A 16,415-nucleotide genomic window follows, 5' to 3' on the forward strand; every position below is an offset into this window, starting at 1 on the left:
CTGGGGTGTATGTTAGTGGGAAGGTGTCCTTGGGCTTAATCCCGAGGGCCACCAATAAGAAATGGAAAAGCTGTTAAGGAGAGAAAGCAAGCAGAATTGAGGAGTCCCAGAGTCCCGGGAGTGGGGGTGGGGGACTTGTGGTTCTGAAAAATCAAAGCGGGGCAAGCCCTGTCTGAGGTGGTGCAGGGCAGTGAAGGAACAGACCCAGTGCCTCTCCTGAGGAAGCGAATTCATCATATGCAAAGGGCCTGCGGCAGAACCAAGCTAGGTCTGTTCAGAACAGACTCAGCAGGCGGAGAGGGAGGGAGCAGGAGAGGACAAGGACGCCCCAGGAGGCAGTGGTGGGGAACCCCACAGGGTCTCCCAGTGTGCTGGCTGTGACCTCAGAGGGCAGCGCTGGTCTGCACAGAGGGGTGAATGACTGAGGCACCCAGGACCGCCATGGGGATAGAGGAAGGGACAGGGATGGCCAGGAAGTGCTGTGCTGTCGGAAGTGGGAAGAGGCTGGCCCAGGGCTGAGCTGTGGCTGGGGAGAAGAGGGCAAGTTTTATGCTTTTATTGTTTGTTTGTTTGCAACAGGGTCTCAGTATGTAGCCCACGCTGGCCAGGAACACACAGCAACCTTCCTGCCTCAGCCTCCTGCGTGCTGGGGTGAAAAGCATGCACTGGCTGGGGAGAGATCGAGTGCCGAGCAGAGGCTGCCCCTGGGCAGGGTGCAGGGTGAACTGGGGAGGGGTGGGGAGAGGGTTGGGGTGCAGGGACTGGAGGGGACATGGAAGGAAGGGGATGTGGGGTGCAAGGAGCTGTCCGGCGGAGGGAGGACCCGGGGCCCGGGAGCTCACGCCACAAATTTGCCGCGGCTTTTAGGTCGTGGGTGCGGATGAGGAGGCTGAGAGCTGCCAGGGAGCGCGGGGTCTGTGCTGCTGCACTGGGATCGGAGGGACTGAGCGCAGCACCCAGGAGGCAGCAGAAGGCAGAAAGGCATGGGGCCAGAGTCAGAGAGGAGAGCGAAGAGCGGCAGAGCGGGTGAGCCCAGCGGAGAGTGCTGCTGCCCGACCTAGAGCGAGCACAGAAACCCGAGGTGAGGAGGCGCCGGGCGAGCGAGGTGCCACACACCGGTCACGCCAGCACTCGGGAGGCTGAGGCAGGAGGGTCGCTTAAGTTCAAGGCCAGCCTGGCATGGCAGGCGGCTTTCTCCTCGGGAACAGTGGGGACACTCACTGTCTCCTGGAATTTCTTTCGACTCACGATCTTGTTTCTCACGCGCTGGAGGGTGAAGGGCCGTGTCTCCTTGTTTGGGGTATTTGCCTCCAGGAAATTGGACTTGGATTTGCTAGAGGAGCGTACTCGTATCACCCGTCACATTCTTTTTCGTTGTTGGTTTTTGAGTCTTTTGTTTCTTTGTTTTTTTGAGACAGGGTCTCACTCTGTAGTTCAGCCCGGCTTCAAACTCACTGTGTAGCCTGGGCTGGCCTGGAACTCTCAGAGATCCTTCTGTCTCAGCCTCCTGAGCGCTGGGATGACAGGCGTGCACCACCACCCCTGGCTAATTTGCTTTCTTTTAAGAGGCACGGTGTTAATTATCCTCACTTTACAGCAGGTCGAGACCCAGCAAGACCAAATAACTCACACAAGATCTGCCGGAAACTATGGCAGATGCCGCTAGGCAGCATGGACCGATCAAGGCCGGCACGCTGAGGACCGCAGCGCCGAAAGACGGGAGGGCCTGGACGCCAACTGGATCCTACACTAGTGCAGTGCTGCGTGCGCTGCGACCTGGGGTGAAGACGACCCTGGGTACTCAGCCGCCGCCCCAGGGCTGTCTGAGAGTTGCAGCGTCTGAGACACGGGTTAGTTCCAGAGCTGGAAGTCAGACAGGAGGCCGAAGCCCACACTCGCTCTGCCGACGCCCGCGGAGGCCCGCTCTTCCGCAGACCTGCTCTTCACACCCTCGGAGCCTGCGCCGACAGCGGCCTCGGCGGTCACCTCCGCAGGCGCTCCTCTTCACCGTAGGAAGCAGCTGCGCTTCTCAGCAGCGCGGTGAGCCGTTCAAACGCTGCACCTCGGAGGGCATCAAAGGCTTGGAAATACGTACTGCGCAGTCGTAACATGCGGGGGACATTTTTATGCTATTAAGTAGGAGATCGGGCGGTGACTGGCAAGTCTGAAGTTTTGCCTGACTAGATTTCCTTGAGTTGAAGTTTGTCTCTTCCAGATTTTCTGCCCAAACTCACTGTCAGGAACCCAAGAATCAGCCGGACCCACCGGGACACGGCAGCAGACAGGTAACAACAAGGGTGGGCGTGGCAGAGCTGTCAGCGCCCTGCGCACTGTTAGCGGACGTGTGGACGGCAAAGCTGCGGGGAAATATTGTGGCCTTTCCTCAAAAGTCCAACAGGTACATGTCTACGTGACTCGGCCATTGTGTGCCTAAGCGTGACCCGAGGAGAAATGACAACATGCCTACACACGCACACACAGGTGCTAAGAGAAACACCACCCACAGAAGCCAAAGGGTAGAAATAATCCAGTTGTCTATCAACTAATGTAAGGATAAAAGCAACACAAGAGAGCCACAGAGTGGAATATTATTAGGTCATCAAAAAGACCAGAGTACTCATCCATGCTACTAAGGGATGAACCCGGAAGTCATCCTCGGTGAACGATGCCAGTCATAAAAGCCCACCCCCTGTATGGTTCCCTTCCTGCGAAGCGTCTCAGGAGGCAGAGCCTCAGAAACGGAAAGTTGATGGTGGAGAAAAAGGAGGTGGCCGCTGTGGGCCGGGCGTCTCCTTGGCCTGCTGGAAATAGTCTAACATTGGTGGGGGGAGAACGGCTTGCGTTTGGTTTGAAGCCAGCTGAGCTAGAGCCAGCTGGCTCCCACTCCCTAAAATGAAGGAGGGGCACGGAAAGGGCTGGGCCCCTAAGGGGACCCTGCGGGGCGGAGCAGCAGGGGCCTGGGTCTGCTCCGTCGGGCGTTGTCGGGGGCCTGGTCCTGAGAGCAGGGCGGGTCGCGGCCGGGGACGGCACCCACCTCTTCACGCGCACCGCGAACTCCGTGTCCACGTGGGTGGGCCTGCCCGCGGCCCAGCTGCACGTCATGCGGCCTGAGTACTCGCGGATGGCACAGGTCACCTCCCGGGGGGCGTCCGGCGGGTCTGCAGAGGACAGAACAGCCCTGAGAGCCGCCGCTGACCCCGGCGAGCTCGGTCCCCGTCCTGGCCGCCGCCCGGGGCCCACCTGTGTCCCGCAGGGCTGTGGGCGTTCCATGGCAGCCTCCCCACCCCGGGACACGGGCGGCTCCGGTTCACAGAGGCAGAGCCTCAGCCCCGGGTCTGCTCTCAGCTCTGTTCCCGGCCGCCCGGTTGCTCGTCTCCGTCCGTCCCTGTCTCTCGGGCCTCGGCCTGTCTCTGGTCACAAAGCCCCCTGCGTCCTGTCAGTCACTCCTGACCTTGACCTTGAGCCCGGCCCTCCCCTCTCCAGCCTGTCCCCTCTCAGGCTCTGGGGCCGGAGCAGCGGGGAGCGAGCCTTCTTCCCTGAGCCCCGGCGGGCTGTCTCCTCTCCAGCGGGCCCCGGCCCCCGCGCAGTGTGACAGCCACACGGGGGACGCTGGCCTCAGCCCGGGGGGAGGAAAGCTCACGCCTGCTCCGGCCTGGGTGAGCGGGCCACAGCGGACACACGGGGACAAGCCCGCCCGGTTCCCCCGAGAGCAGGGCCCGGAGGAGCCACCGCCCAGCGACAGAGGCCGCAGCCGCGCGGCCGGGCGTGCCGCTCAGTGGCGCGGAGGCCCCGCTGGCCGGAGCCGCAGAGTTTGCACTGTGCCCTTCACCCACGCAGAACGCAGCCTGCTGCCCTGCGCGTTTTAGCACCCGCTCCGCCGCGTCAGGCAGGCTTTGTGAAAGGTTTGGTGCTCACCGAACTGGACGGAAAGGGCCTGCCTTCCTGTCCCACGCACGGGGCCCGCCCGCCCCGGCTCCCCTCCCGGGCCCGGCCTCAGTGGGGCCTGAGCTACAAGACCCTGTCCCTGAGAAATGAAGCAAAAGCAGAGCAACAACCAAAGAATGAAGCCGGCATGGGTGGGGAAACCAAGAGGTGGGACAGGACAGCACTCCGAGCACGCCGCTCACACGCTCGGCCGGCACCGGGGCAGCGTCAGGCCGCCAGCAGTCACCGGCGGGAGCAGTGCGGACCAGGACCTAAGAGGAGCAGCGGGACTCTTGTGTGTCTGCACACCCACCGCGGCGGGCTCTTCCCAGCAGGGGCACAGAGCCGGGTGCGCGCCTGCTCAGCGCACAGGACTCCTGGGGAGGGGCGAGAGCAGAGAACAGAGACGCGGACATTTACGCGCCTGAACCTGCACCCGAAGATCTGTTGCAGTAGAGACGCCCTTATATTTCGCCTGCAAATCTCCCACCCAAAATATTACTTGTATGAAAACTTATGAGAAGCTGCCCTCATGGAGAAGCACAATGACAGTGGTGTCGTTGAGTTCTGTCACACGGGCACGGGCTGGAGAGAGGGTGTGCACAGTGCTAGAAGAGCAGCTAGCAAGGTCATCGCCCACCGCTGCGGTGGAGCGCGCCCGGGCCGCCTGCACCGGGGCTGCTTGCGTATCGCAGGCGCTGCAAGTGAGCGGACGCTTTCACACCCCGGTGGTGTCCCACCGCGGAGCTATCCTCAGCGAAATGGCCACAGCGATCCGAAGAGAGCTGGCTAGCACAATGTGGCTGAAATGTCAGAAACCACCTCGTACCCCGGGTAGGATTAAATGATGATGGATGCTTAAAATACATCAAAAATTTTAAAAAAAAGTTGCAAAATAGTTTAGCGCCAGAGAGAGATTCGAAAGACAGTCCAATCACTAAGGAGAAACTACATAATTGGTAAAATTATGGGCTTATGGAGATGTTTGGTTGTTTTGCTGATCTATTTTCTTTGGTGTTTTTGAGACAGGGTCTCGTTATGTAGTAAAAACGGTCCTTGATCTCACTTTGTAGCCCATGCTGGCCTTGAACTTGAAGCGGTCCTCCTGCCTCAGCCTCCCATGTGCCGGGATGACAGGCACGCACCACCACCCATAAATTTTTTAAACTTTCTACAATGAATCCAATGGATTTTACATTTAAAAACTGTTTTCCAGCTGTAGGAGCACGTGAAGTACTTTGAAACATTTTGGAGAGTTGCAGCACCAAGGTGCAGAGAGAAGCAGGTCTGAAGCAGAGAGAAAGAAATCTCCCAGCTTCGCTTGAGCCTGCAGGAGCCCAGTGGAGAAACACAATTTTAAAAACTAGTTACTTATTTATTTGTTTATTTTTGCAGTACTGGGCACTGGACCTTGGGTCTTTGCACTGAGCTACATGGCTGATCCTTTTTTAATTTTTATTTTGAGACAGTGTCTCATTAAGTCACTAAATTGCCCAGATTGGACTCAGATTTGCAATCTTCCTGCCTCAGCCTCCCAGAATGCTGGAATTACAGGCATGAGCAATCACACCTGGTCAGAAACATAAATTTAGATAATTGTGGACATTGATTGCAATGTTATCTCTTACTTACTGTGATAACTTGTGCGGAAGTTATTTTTTCCTGTGGTTTCACGTAGAAAGCACTGCTAAGCTGGTAATCACAGAAGATACAAGTCTACATTTTGGGCTGTGTCACTGCAGCATTCTGGGCTCGGTGAATGCTCAGGATTATAAATGCCGGGTGGTTAATTAACTTTGCAAACAACAACTAGAACTCGACATGTAAGCCGAGAAGCACGGTATTTTTTGCTAGTGTGAAGCAGAGTAAGAGTGGCTCGGTGGCTCGGAGGGTGGCACCCACTCATTAGATCTCTCTGCCAAGTTGTTCAGTAGTCAAGAGCTAAAACCTGCTGTACAGTCAGAGCCTACAGACACCCTGAAACTTAGTCTGTGCCCTCTGCTGCCAATCCCATCCTTCTTTTATTCCTGGGACCCTCGCTGACCACAGGACTCTTGTTAATTCAGCATAGCTGAGGGTAGTTTCTACTAGAAGCCTCTTGAAAGCAAAGCTTGTGGTTCTCCCTTCTCTGCCTTCCCAGCACTGAGCACATTTTAGATGCACAGTAGCCCCTCAGTGGAGATAACTTCATGATTGTGTGACTTGGTTAATAAGACAAGGACAAGAAGCATCAAGGCAGGCCCATGGCCAAGGGTGGCTGTGCACACCTGTAATCCCAGCACTGGGGAGGCTGAGGCAGGGAGACTGCTGAGAGTTTGAGGCCAGCTGGGGCTACATAGTGAGACCCTGTCTCAAAAAACCAAAATAATAATGATGATGATGATGATAATAATAATAATAATAATAGTGAAATAACAACAACCAAAAAAGCCCCCTCAAAAATGAAGGCAGGCACGATGTTTTGGCATAGACCACACTGAAATTCCTTTCACAGAGAAGACCCAGGCAGCCTAGCTGCATGGTAATAACACACACTGCCTCCTTGTTCCCACTTTACCAGAACGGACTGTTCTGTTGAGCCGGGTGAAGCACTTACATATTTTACTTACATATTTTACACATGAGACGCAGCTCAATTTCATAAACCAATACTTAACGATAGGTATTCTGGGGTTTTTATTGGATTAAAAAAATTTGCTTCAATCACTTAAAAGAGGTAAAACATGGTTAAATTTTAAGTCAATGTTGCTTAAAATTTGAAATAAATGAGTAAGAGGAAACACGACTGCCTACAGTTTATTTTAACTGGAATTTTTAAACGAATGAAGGTATCTTGAGGTGTTTTAATCCCGAGACTGGTGTGATCCCCGTTTGAACAAACTTCCTGTACTATGTGTGTATTTTGTCCAAACTAAGGGTCTAAGAAATGTTTAAGATTATGGCCTAAAGTGGAAATTGTGATAGTTTATATTTCACAGGTTATGGGTTAGAGTAGAGAAACTTAAATACATTTGGATATCTTCTCAGGGAAAGTAATGACTCACTTATTTTCTATCTTTCACGATTTCCCTGCAGTCTACGAAAGCGCCTAGAATCATCCTGTCCGAAACGGTGGTGATAAACGAACCTGCTGAAACACACAGGCCCCATATCCTGCCATCAAAGTGGCTCAGTGAGAGCATTGTGATTTCTAGAATGCCACCAAACCCCTCCAAAACGCTTTTCTGACCCACTTACTTAGGAAGCTTGCTGGCTAAGCGTGGAGCGCCTGAGAGCACGTTCGGCTTGAATCCGGGGCTCTGAGGAAACTCTCACGCGGTTAGCATCCTGCACGCATAACCAGGGCTCTGCGAGAGGAGCTGCGGGCCCCCGGGCCCCCAGAAGGAAAGAGGGGGTTCTTTCTGTGCAGCCACCAGAGGAGAGCGAAAGTGCTTCTCTGAGGTGTTCTGGGAGGGGTCCCTCTGACCACCTGGTCTCAGGCTCCAGGGTGACAGCGCTCAGCCCACAGCAGGAGGGCTGTGGGGGCAGTCAGATCAAAGACACCGCCCAGGGAAGGAGGGGGCGCTCCGTAGGGGGCCGCTGTTCAGGAGCGAGCTCCCGCCTCGCCCCGCAAGACCACTCCAAAGTGGAGTGATGGGGCCAAGTGCAACGCGACCAGCCTGAAGCTTTGAGGAAACAGGCCACACCCCCCACAGCCCAGCTGTCCTGCAGCCAGAAGGCGCCAACACCCAGGGAGAGAGGCCTGTCCTCTGACCTGGCGGGCGAAAAATCCCCCTTGGTTTTCTCCTTGTGAGGAAGCAACGGGAAGTAACGTGGAGGTAACAGGAAGTAGCAGGACGCTGACTGGAAGTAACGCTCTGGCAAACCCCTTCACACTTTCTCTCATTGTGTAATTTTTCTGTGTCCTTGTCCCCACTTTACCTAAACGGACTGTTCCATCAACCCGGGCGAGGCACTCACACATTTTACAAAGTGAGATGCAGCTCAGCTTCATAAACCAAGCATCTGTACAGTGAGATGCCACCCCAGCTAGACAAAAGCCAAGGTGACCTAAAAGTGAAATCCCCTGGAATGCTATCTTTTGAAGGAGGGGAGTATTTATTTCACATCCTTTTATTTCTCCGGCTCAATGAACAACGAAGCTCTGCCTATAACCCAGGAAGCCACTTATTCGTGCTGCAGAGAAGGTGCGCAGCCGCTCCTCCCTCCCTGCACCCAGCACGGGCGCAGGGAGCTGCTCTCGTGCTGACAGGGGGCTCTGCTTCCTCAGGATGTGGACAGGTGCGGGAGAATCTGCACATCAGATAAGAAGTCAGCCTGTGGTTGAAGTTCCACAATTTAGGGCAAGGTGAAGGCACGAAAGTAGAAGTCTACCAACGCCACTCTTTGACGCCCCGACCTGTACTCTCTTCCCCAATTCACCTTTCCCTAAATTCTCTCTTTGAAAGGCACAGAGGCAGGTAAGACAAAGACCTCACGGGACATCAGCGTAGCCAGCGTCGTGGGGTCCCTGACCCGGCTCTTGTAGCTAAGCTGGAAGTGAGGAAGAAGGAAGAACTCAGATTTGATTCTCAAAAGCATGAAGGGCTGGGCATGGTGGCCCACATCTGTCATCTCAGCTCTCGAGAGGCTGAGGCAGGAGGATTGCTGGGAGTTCCAGGCCAGCCTGAACTGCACAGCGAGACCCTGTCTTGAAAACACAAAGCATGGAAGAAGGGAGCCTGGGACAGATGCAAAGCCCTTTGTGTGTTGTTGAAAATGGGCGTAGGTGCTGTAGAGGATGGATCCCTCGATTAAAACAATTTAAACAGATTAAAATAGATCCTTTGACTAATCGATCTTTACAGTAGAACTGAGTCCTAACTATGTACATCATTATACAAGTCAGCGCATGTGAGGATAGGAACGTCAACTTTTCAGAATACCATGAGCACACAACCACTTACCCCACAGATCAGCTGAACTAATTTTCTCTTAATAATTACAGTACCAAACTGTAGTTGCAGCAGACTATGGAATTTCCATTAAAGGATCGTTTGAGAACCTCTCTACATTTTGTCAAAAGGAGGCATTTTTAAGGATTTAGGCATTGACGTACTTACAGTTTGTAAAATGTATTTAAATAAATTATTGAGGTTCAGTACCTAACACAGCCATATAATTGTCTGCATTCGGCAGGCAAACAATTGGGGCGCTGACGGGTTAAAAACTTGCCCACAGCTACTCAACTAGTAAAAAAGAGCACAACAAGAACACAGCTAGTTTTACAACTTTCTCTGAATCTTGATCACAAAAATCTCTCAATAGCTGGGTGCGTGCCTATAATCCTAGCATTCAGGAAGCTGAGGCAGGAGGATCACCATGAGTTCGAGGCTAGTGTGAGCTACATAGTGAGTCCAAGTCCAGCCTGAACTAAGTAGAGAGACCCTCTCTGAAAAAAAAAAAAATCTCTCAGTGCAATCTGCTTCACAGTGAATGACATTATTATGGAAAATAAACAAACAAAAAGTATAAGGGAAAAAAATGAAAAGAGGAACATTTTAAATCTGAGAGTGCTGGCTTCCTAGGCCCTGTCTGGCCAAGCTAGTAGTAAAAATCTTGTTCTTCTTTTTCTTCTTCTTTTAATGGATTCACTATATTTTAAAATTTGGAGTTCACATTAGACAATATTATTGGCTGCCTTTGGAGAGACCCCCGGGACCCCCATGTGCACTGGGTGTGGCCACTGGCTGTCCCCGGAGAGCACCCGTGCACTGTTCAGATGCCTCCAGCTCGTCCCCCAGAGCCCCCGCCTGTGCTACAGCCCCTGCAGGAAACCAGTCCGAGACCTGAGCTGTGTCAGTCTGACTTCACACCCCGGAAGGACCGGAACGACAGCTAGCTCACCGTGACCGGCATTTCTTTGCCTTTGCAACACGCCCCACCCAACACTTACATCCAGAAAAAATGTCCTGTCCGCATACCAGCGTCTCCTGCAACCGTCCGAGACACGCCGCAGTGCAGAACACGGAGGCGTGCGGCTCCCGAAAGTTCCGGAGCCAGTGTCGAGCTGTTGTTCTGTTAATCCTGGACATGCGAAATCTTTCGGTGACGCCATTTTTACACAAATAAAGGCTCCTTGGCTGGCAGTTCTTACCGGCTGCTTGGCAGTATACAGAGATGTTCGTGCCCATTTTAAAGATGGTGGGTGGTTCCACCCAGATGCTGCCAGAGCAGTTTATATTTGTAATTCCTGGAAACAAACAAATAAAATAAAAATGTCCGTGGAAATATTACAACAGATGCTGGTGCATTTAAAATTTTTTCTTTTATATTAAGAGGTTTCTACTGAAGAGAATTTATAACTGTGCATCCTTAGTGTGTTTTTATCCTGTGTCTACTCCTGTGCAGCTACACGATAGGCGAGAAGCCAGCTTTCAATCTTTCCTCACTGTCTAAAGAGCAAAAATTATGAACTCTCCTACGTTAGCGTAGGGTAGCTGACGCGCTGGGAAGCTAAGCCGCATTTCACAGGTAAGGTCAGGAAGAATATTGGGCACTAGCGAATCCAGACCCTAGTCCTCAGAAACACAGCCAATCTCTGCTTCTTTCTTTGCTTTTAAAGATCAGATCTACTTTTCTCACACACTTATGAATATAATGAATAAAACAATACTCATGCAAATGACAAAAACCCAGTGCTCAATCACCACATAAAATTCTTCATTAATTTGACAGTGCCGAAAATGTTCAGAATGTATACTGTTAAATTAAAAAGCAAATTGCAAAAAAATATATTTAATATAGGCTCAGTGATGGAAAGAAGTAAATAAGCAGGTGAACTGAAGGGGGAAAAATTAAGATATTAAAGGGAATCTGTTAATTTTTCATTTTTCAATTGAATGCATTTTCAAATAGATGTATTACTCCATAAATAAAAACAAATAATACAAAGTCACTGGGCTGGGAATATAGATCACTGGTAGACCATTTGCCCTGAATGAATAAAGCCCTGGGTTTGATCTCTAGTAAAAAAGAAAAAGTCATATTTATAAACTCAAATGACAATGCAATTCAATAATAAATGAAATTTATACTAGAAATTCTGTGAAATTTATTATAGGCATTTCCTAGAAATATTAGTATTAAAAAATCTTTATAAAGGCAATGATATTAAATGTCAGTACTTGACTTAAAAAGGCTCTTATACTTGGAACTCAAAGCTTAAACAATCAACTTGTTACATAATATAAATGTAATTGCCTCCTTCCATTTGTGTAGTTAAAACTTCTATACACATTATAAATATTGAAATGTTGACATAATGATAAAAGGAAGACATTAAAAGGAAGATTTAAGAAAATATCTAGATACTTCAAATGAATTCGACAATTCAAATTTAGACAAATCACATCTCCAGCATAAGATACGTGTGAATGCTATCACAGAATTCTTGAGAATATCTAGAAAAATCAAAAGTAGTAGAATCTGGATCTGGTCAAATGTCCTGGTTTTCAAAAATAGAAGAAAGAACTGCAGAAACACTGGACCACTGAGCTTCATGACATTCAGGTGTGAATTAAATCTATATTCTTTCAGAAAATGGCAAAACAAGGTCAATGATCAATAGAAATCAGATTACAGGAGAAAATCATCCAAAAATGATAATTTCCCTTTTAGAGGGAATATTAGTTGGCTTAGAGAAATGCTAAACATATTTCTGAAAAGTTGCTGAAAACGAGTAACAGAATCACGCTGGAAAACTTGGGAAAATGTAGCTTGGATGATAAGAAAGGTAACAGAGTGGACACTGTATAAAGTAATTCCCCGGGCACACTCGACAGCCCCTAACACTGTGTCCTGGGAGCCCTCTACCTGAGTGTGTGAGTGGAAGTGCTGCTTGCTCTCCTCCTATTTCTGGAAGCCAGGAAAGGGCAGGTGCTTTCTTTCCTCTACAGCTTCCGGGACAGCTGTCACCTGGCTCGAGCAGACCCCAAATCACCCCTGCATTTGTCCTGAACCTGAGGATGGAGCCACAGCGACAGCTCCAACACCCTGGCCCCGGAGCCTGTCCACGAGGCCCTTTCTGTCACTCTGTGAAACGTCACCCCAGGTCTAGAACCTCGCCTTGGTGCGGTTTGTCTCCCAGGACCTGAATTCCAGTGCAACTCAATAATAACGAAAAGTCCACTGCTGCCCGGCCTCAGCTTCTGGCGCTGCCCTTCCATGCCCGTCCCGGGTTCCTCACCACACAGGACTCTGGTCTGCGGAACAGCGTCAGACGGGAATCGTCACAGCACCTTGGGGCCCTGCAGGAGGTGGCAGGGATCACGGACAGGCAGTGCAGAGCCGGCACGGTCACCGTCAGCACTTGGGTCATGGGCTGAGTGAAACTCGGGCCTTTGGGGCAGTTACAACAGCCCCAGATAGAACACACCAACTCAAGCAATAAATGTTCCACCGCGGTCCAAGAGGAATATCTGAGAAAGCAAGCCTGCATTTGGGGGAAGGCTCAACCATTGTTATTTCATCTCATGTAATTTTTTTTTTTTTTTTTTGAGTGTGGGTGGGTTTGAGACAGGGTCTCGCTGTGCAGTGCAGGCTAACTTTGAACTCACTATGTAGCCCAGGCTGGCCCGGACCTTCAGCAACGCTCCTGCCTCAGCCTCCTGAGTGCTGGGATACAGGCTTGCACCGCCACGCCCAGCTGTCTCATATAATTTTTATGTACACATAGTTTCCCAGTTGAGTTCTTTTTATATCCTTCAGCGATCCTAGCATAATACCTTGAAAGTTATAACCAGTCAATGTCTCACTTGTTGAACAAAAGGTAGAGATAGGTATGCAAAATACTTTACCTCCGTGGCACCAGGAGAAGAGAACATAAAGGGTTATCAACACCTCCAGCTGAATCGCCACCTGATTCATGCCCGAAGGCAGGAAAAAGCCTTTCTTTTCTGGAAAAAGATCACAAAAATGTTTACATTGTACTTTCACGAAGTGATAAAGACCAGTACGCCTTTCCTGACAGTTACTGGCTTTGATGGGAACACTTGGTCATTAAGGCGGGAGAGGGAAGGGGAGAGAGAAAGCGCGGCAGGGAACCGGGCGGGGGAAGGTCACGGTCTGTGAGGAGGCACAGAAAGAGGCAGACGCGGTCAAGCAAAAGAATGGAGTCCTACGCCCGCAAAGATCGCCAGCTTTCTTTAGCGGGACATCTGCCCCTTGTTAAGAGCAGCGCTCCTCACTTGGGCTGTCTTCTCGGTCAGCGCCTCTTTCTGCTCTGACTTCTGACGATGAATTCTTTCCCCGACCAGAGTTATGCATCAGTCCTGCCCCGAACATATCAGCTTTTGGTGAGCAAAACTTGGAAAAAGCCAACTTTTCAGAAATCCCAGAGAAAAAGGATATACAAAGAGAGACAAAGGCATGTGCACTGTGACCAGGGAAATTTACAGAGCCCGTCGTCTGAGGACAAAGAAACGGCGCAGAAATGCCAGCAACACTGGTACCCATCTATAACCGGAGCTACGTTATTCAGTTCCCCAGTCACTCACATCACTGAATAACTCTGTTCCTCGACAGTCCCTGTTCTTCACCTACTATGTTTCCATCTGTTCAGTAAACCCCGAATCTTTCACAGAAAAGAACCTCAGCACACGCCGGAGCTCATCAAAGAGCACAGACCATCTGGTCACATTTTCAAGAACAAGCATGCGTGTGGCTTAGGAATTTCCATCCTTCTCACAATTCAGGGGCAATAAGATCTTCCCTCTGTAGATAAGAGGTAACACGAGCCTGGATATTCCTAGTTAGAAGTCAGCTACTCACCTGATGCAAGAGATGCAAAAGCAATAATGAAAAGTGACCGGACACCAAACAGAACTCCAGGCCCGGCTGCCATCTGCCACCACCGTCTGACACGACCGTGAGGACGGAGAAGAGGAAGCCACCGGTCCCCTGGGTCCCAGTGGGAGCCGCGCCTGCCCTGAAGTGCTGGGTGACTGCGGTCCCTGTACCTGTCCTCCCTCTCACCAGCAACGGGCGCCTCAGGTCTGCAGCTCTGAGGTCCCTGGAGCTCACTACCTGTCAGCAGAGCCCTGACCTACATTTCTGAGCCTTGAGAGGAACTCAAAGTGCCCATTTCTAAATGACTGGCTGTCTTGTCACTTGGGAAAACCCAGACTGCTGAAAGTGAGCTGGTCTGTCGTACTTTTTTCCCTCAGCTTACTTTACAATGGTCTCAGCCACATGTAGGGGTTCCTGCCTGAAATCCCAGCACTCTGGGAAGGCTGAGGCAGGAGGGTCACAAATCTGAGCTCAACCTGGGGTACTTAGTGACTTGGTAAGACTCTATCTCAAAGTACAAAGTAAAAAATAAAACAGAGCTAGGAACGTAGCTCAGTGAAATCGGGGCTCACTCTTTAATGCTATAAATATAAATACAGTAAGTAAACAGATCAATAGCTGGGTGTAGTGGTGCATGCCTATTATTCCAGCACTTGGGAGGCTGGGACAGAAGGGTCACTGCAAGTTCAAGCCCAGCTGGGCTCCATAGTGAGTTCAAGGCCAGCCTGAACTACACAGTGAGACCCTATTTTTCTCATCAAGAAATAGCACACAGGGCTGGGGATTTAGCTCAGCGGCAAAGCGCCTGCCTGGCAAGCGCAAGGTCGTGAGTTCGGTTCCCGGTACAGGAGAAAAACCAAAAAAAAAAAAAAAAAAAAAAGGGGGGGGGGGCTGGGGATTTAGCTCAGTGGCAAAAGCGCCTGCCTGGCAAGCGCAACGTCGTGAATTCGGTTCCTGGTACCAGAGAAAAACCAAAACCAAAAAAAAGAAATAGCACACATATACACACTTCATTGGTCATAATTTTTGAGATAAAAAAACTATGGTTTTAATTTGTAACCAACATTGGTACTAATTATAATCTGTTTCTTTATTGAACTTTTTCAGCTTGGAAATAAAATTGACAGGTAAGACTCTGTATTTTTACAGAATTTGTGTCCCGCATTGTGTGAAACGATCCTACCAGAGCCAGACAGCTTTCACACGTACCTCACCTCACATAGATGTGTTGTGCTGCTTTGTTTGTTTGTTCTGTTTTGTGGTGAGAACATACAAGCGCACTTTAGGGCCTAACTCCATGTTGTAGCCACTGTCACCATGCTGTGTGTTCGATCCCGAACTGACTCATCCCATAACTGAAAATTTGTGCCTTTTGAGCAACATCTCCTGTTCCCAGGCTGGCTTTACCTAGAAACCATCACTGTACTCTCCGTTTCTACGAAGTCAGCCTTTTCATGTTCCACATGCGAGGTCCTGCGTTCTTCGTCTCCGTCTGACTTGCTTGGGTTCGGCGGCAGGACTGGCAGGACTTCCTCTGGGTGAGGCTGCACGAGGAGCAGGTTTTCTGCAGGGTTCACAGCCTGTCCCGCGACGGCTGTCCTGCAGGTCCCTGTGGATACCGGTAAACTCGGGAGGGACACTTGAGCTGAATGAAGCTCTACACCGGGAGGTCTACTCAGAGTGACCGGAGAGTGGCGCCGTGGCTGGGAGCAGGAAATGCTGACATAAAGAACAGGAAGAAATCCAAGACGGGCGCGTGGGCAGCACCCACGCTGGTCGGAGGTTAAATACGGCGACACTGGCCAGGAGCTCCAGGCCTTTTGCTTAGTTCGAGGTAAAAATCACGAAGAGGCGGTAGCAATAGCAGGACACTTTTATTAGGGCTGGTACTTGAAATTAGAGACAGCACCTGGGCAGGTGAGGGCCCCCCAGGGGCTCTCTGAAAGGAGTCACACACTGTGCTTTACAGGGGGGTTTTGGCAGTGTGCTGGGCATAGCTAGCTCCTACACACCACCCCAGAGTTCCACTTACCTCTTACCGGTTTTCTGCTCCTGGCAAGGTCCTCACTGGGCTGGGTGACCTGCTTGTGCCTTGGGTCCAGCTGCACTCAGCTCCCAAGAGGTGGTCGAGGGCTCACTACTGCCTTCCCAGGAAGGCGGCAGAGTGCTCCAGCTGGGTGTTCATGGTTTCAGGGAAGGTATTTACAAGCTGAGAAGGCAGTTGGAGGTTGCAGCATACTTATCCAGTAGCTGCCATCCCAGCCTTGTTGGTACTGGGAACCAGTTTCAAGGAGACAGTGTTTCCACACAGCAAGAGGAGGTGGCACGAAACGCATACTCAAGTTCACGTAGGGTTCGAGTTCCTGTGAGAATCTGGCACTGGCCTTGCTCAGCAGAGCAGGCAGAGTGCAGAGGCAGCGATGGGAGCCATGGGGAGCCGGTGTAAACACAGATGAAGCTTTGCTTGCTGGCTGCTCACCTGCCGTGCACCCAAGAGCTGGAGACCCCTGTCCTAGGAATGTAAAACCTTGGTGGGGGAATCACGGCCTCCCTATTGTGTCTCAAGAAGAAATAAAGGGGCAGGGATATAGCTCAGCATCACAGTGCCTGCCTGGCAAGCACAAGGTCATGAGTTCAATTCCTGGTACCAAAAAAAAAAAAAA

At 50.9% G+C, this 16,415-nt stretch overlaps 1 protein-coding gene across 1 annotated transcript in view; it reads right to left on the bottom strand.

The window, feature by feature from the left end:
- Il23r (interleukin 23 receptor) overlaps window positions 1-13,970 on the bottom strand; it is a 43,850-nt gene extending 29,880 nt beyond the window's left edge. The window contains exons 1-4 of the mRNA XM_005385277.2: window positions 13,735-13,970; window positions 12,762-12,860; window positions 9,860-10,156; window positions 3,035-3,158 (exon numbers count right to left, since the gene is read on the bottom strand). Coding sequence (XP_005385334.2) covers window positions 3,035-3,158; window positions 9,860-10,156; window positions 12,762-12,860; window positions 13,735-13,807 — 593 coding nt within the window. The 5' untranslated portion in view covers window positions 13,808-13,970. The remainder of the gene's footprint in view (window positions 1-3,034; window positions 3,159-9,859; window positions 10,157-12,761; window positions 12,861-13,734) is intronic.
- Between the last annotated feature and the right edge of the window lie 2,445 nt (window positions 13,971-16,415).

The sequence above is a fragment of the Chinchilla lanigera genome, unplaced genomic scaffold, assembly GCF_000276665.1.
Source record: "Chinchilla lanigera isolate Chin_1 unplaced genomic scaffold, ChiLan1.0 scaffold00022, whole genome shotgun sequence".
Classification (NCBI taxonomy): Eukaryota; Metazoa; Chordata; class Mammalia; order Rodentia; family Chinchillidae; genus Chinchilla; species Chinchilla lanigera.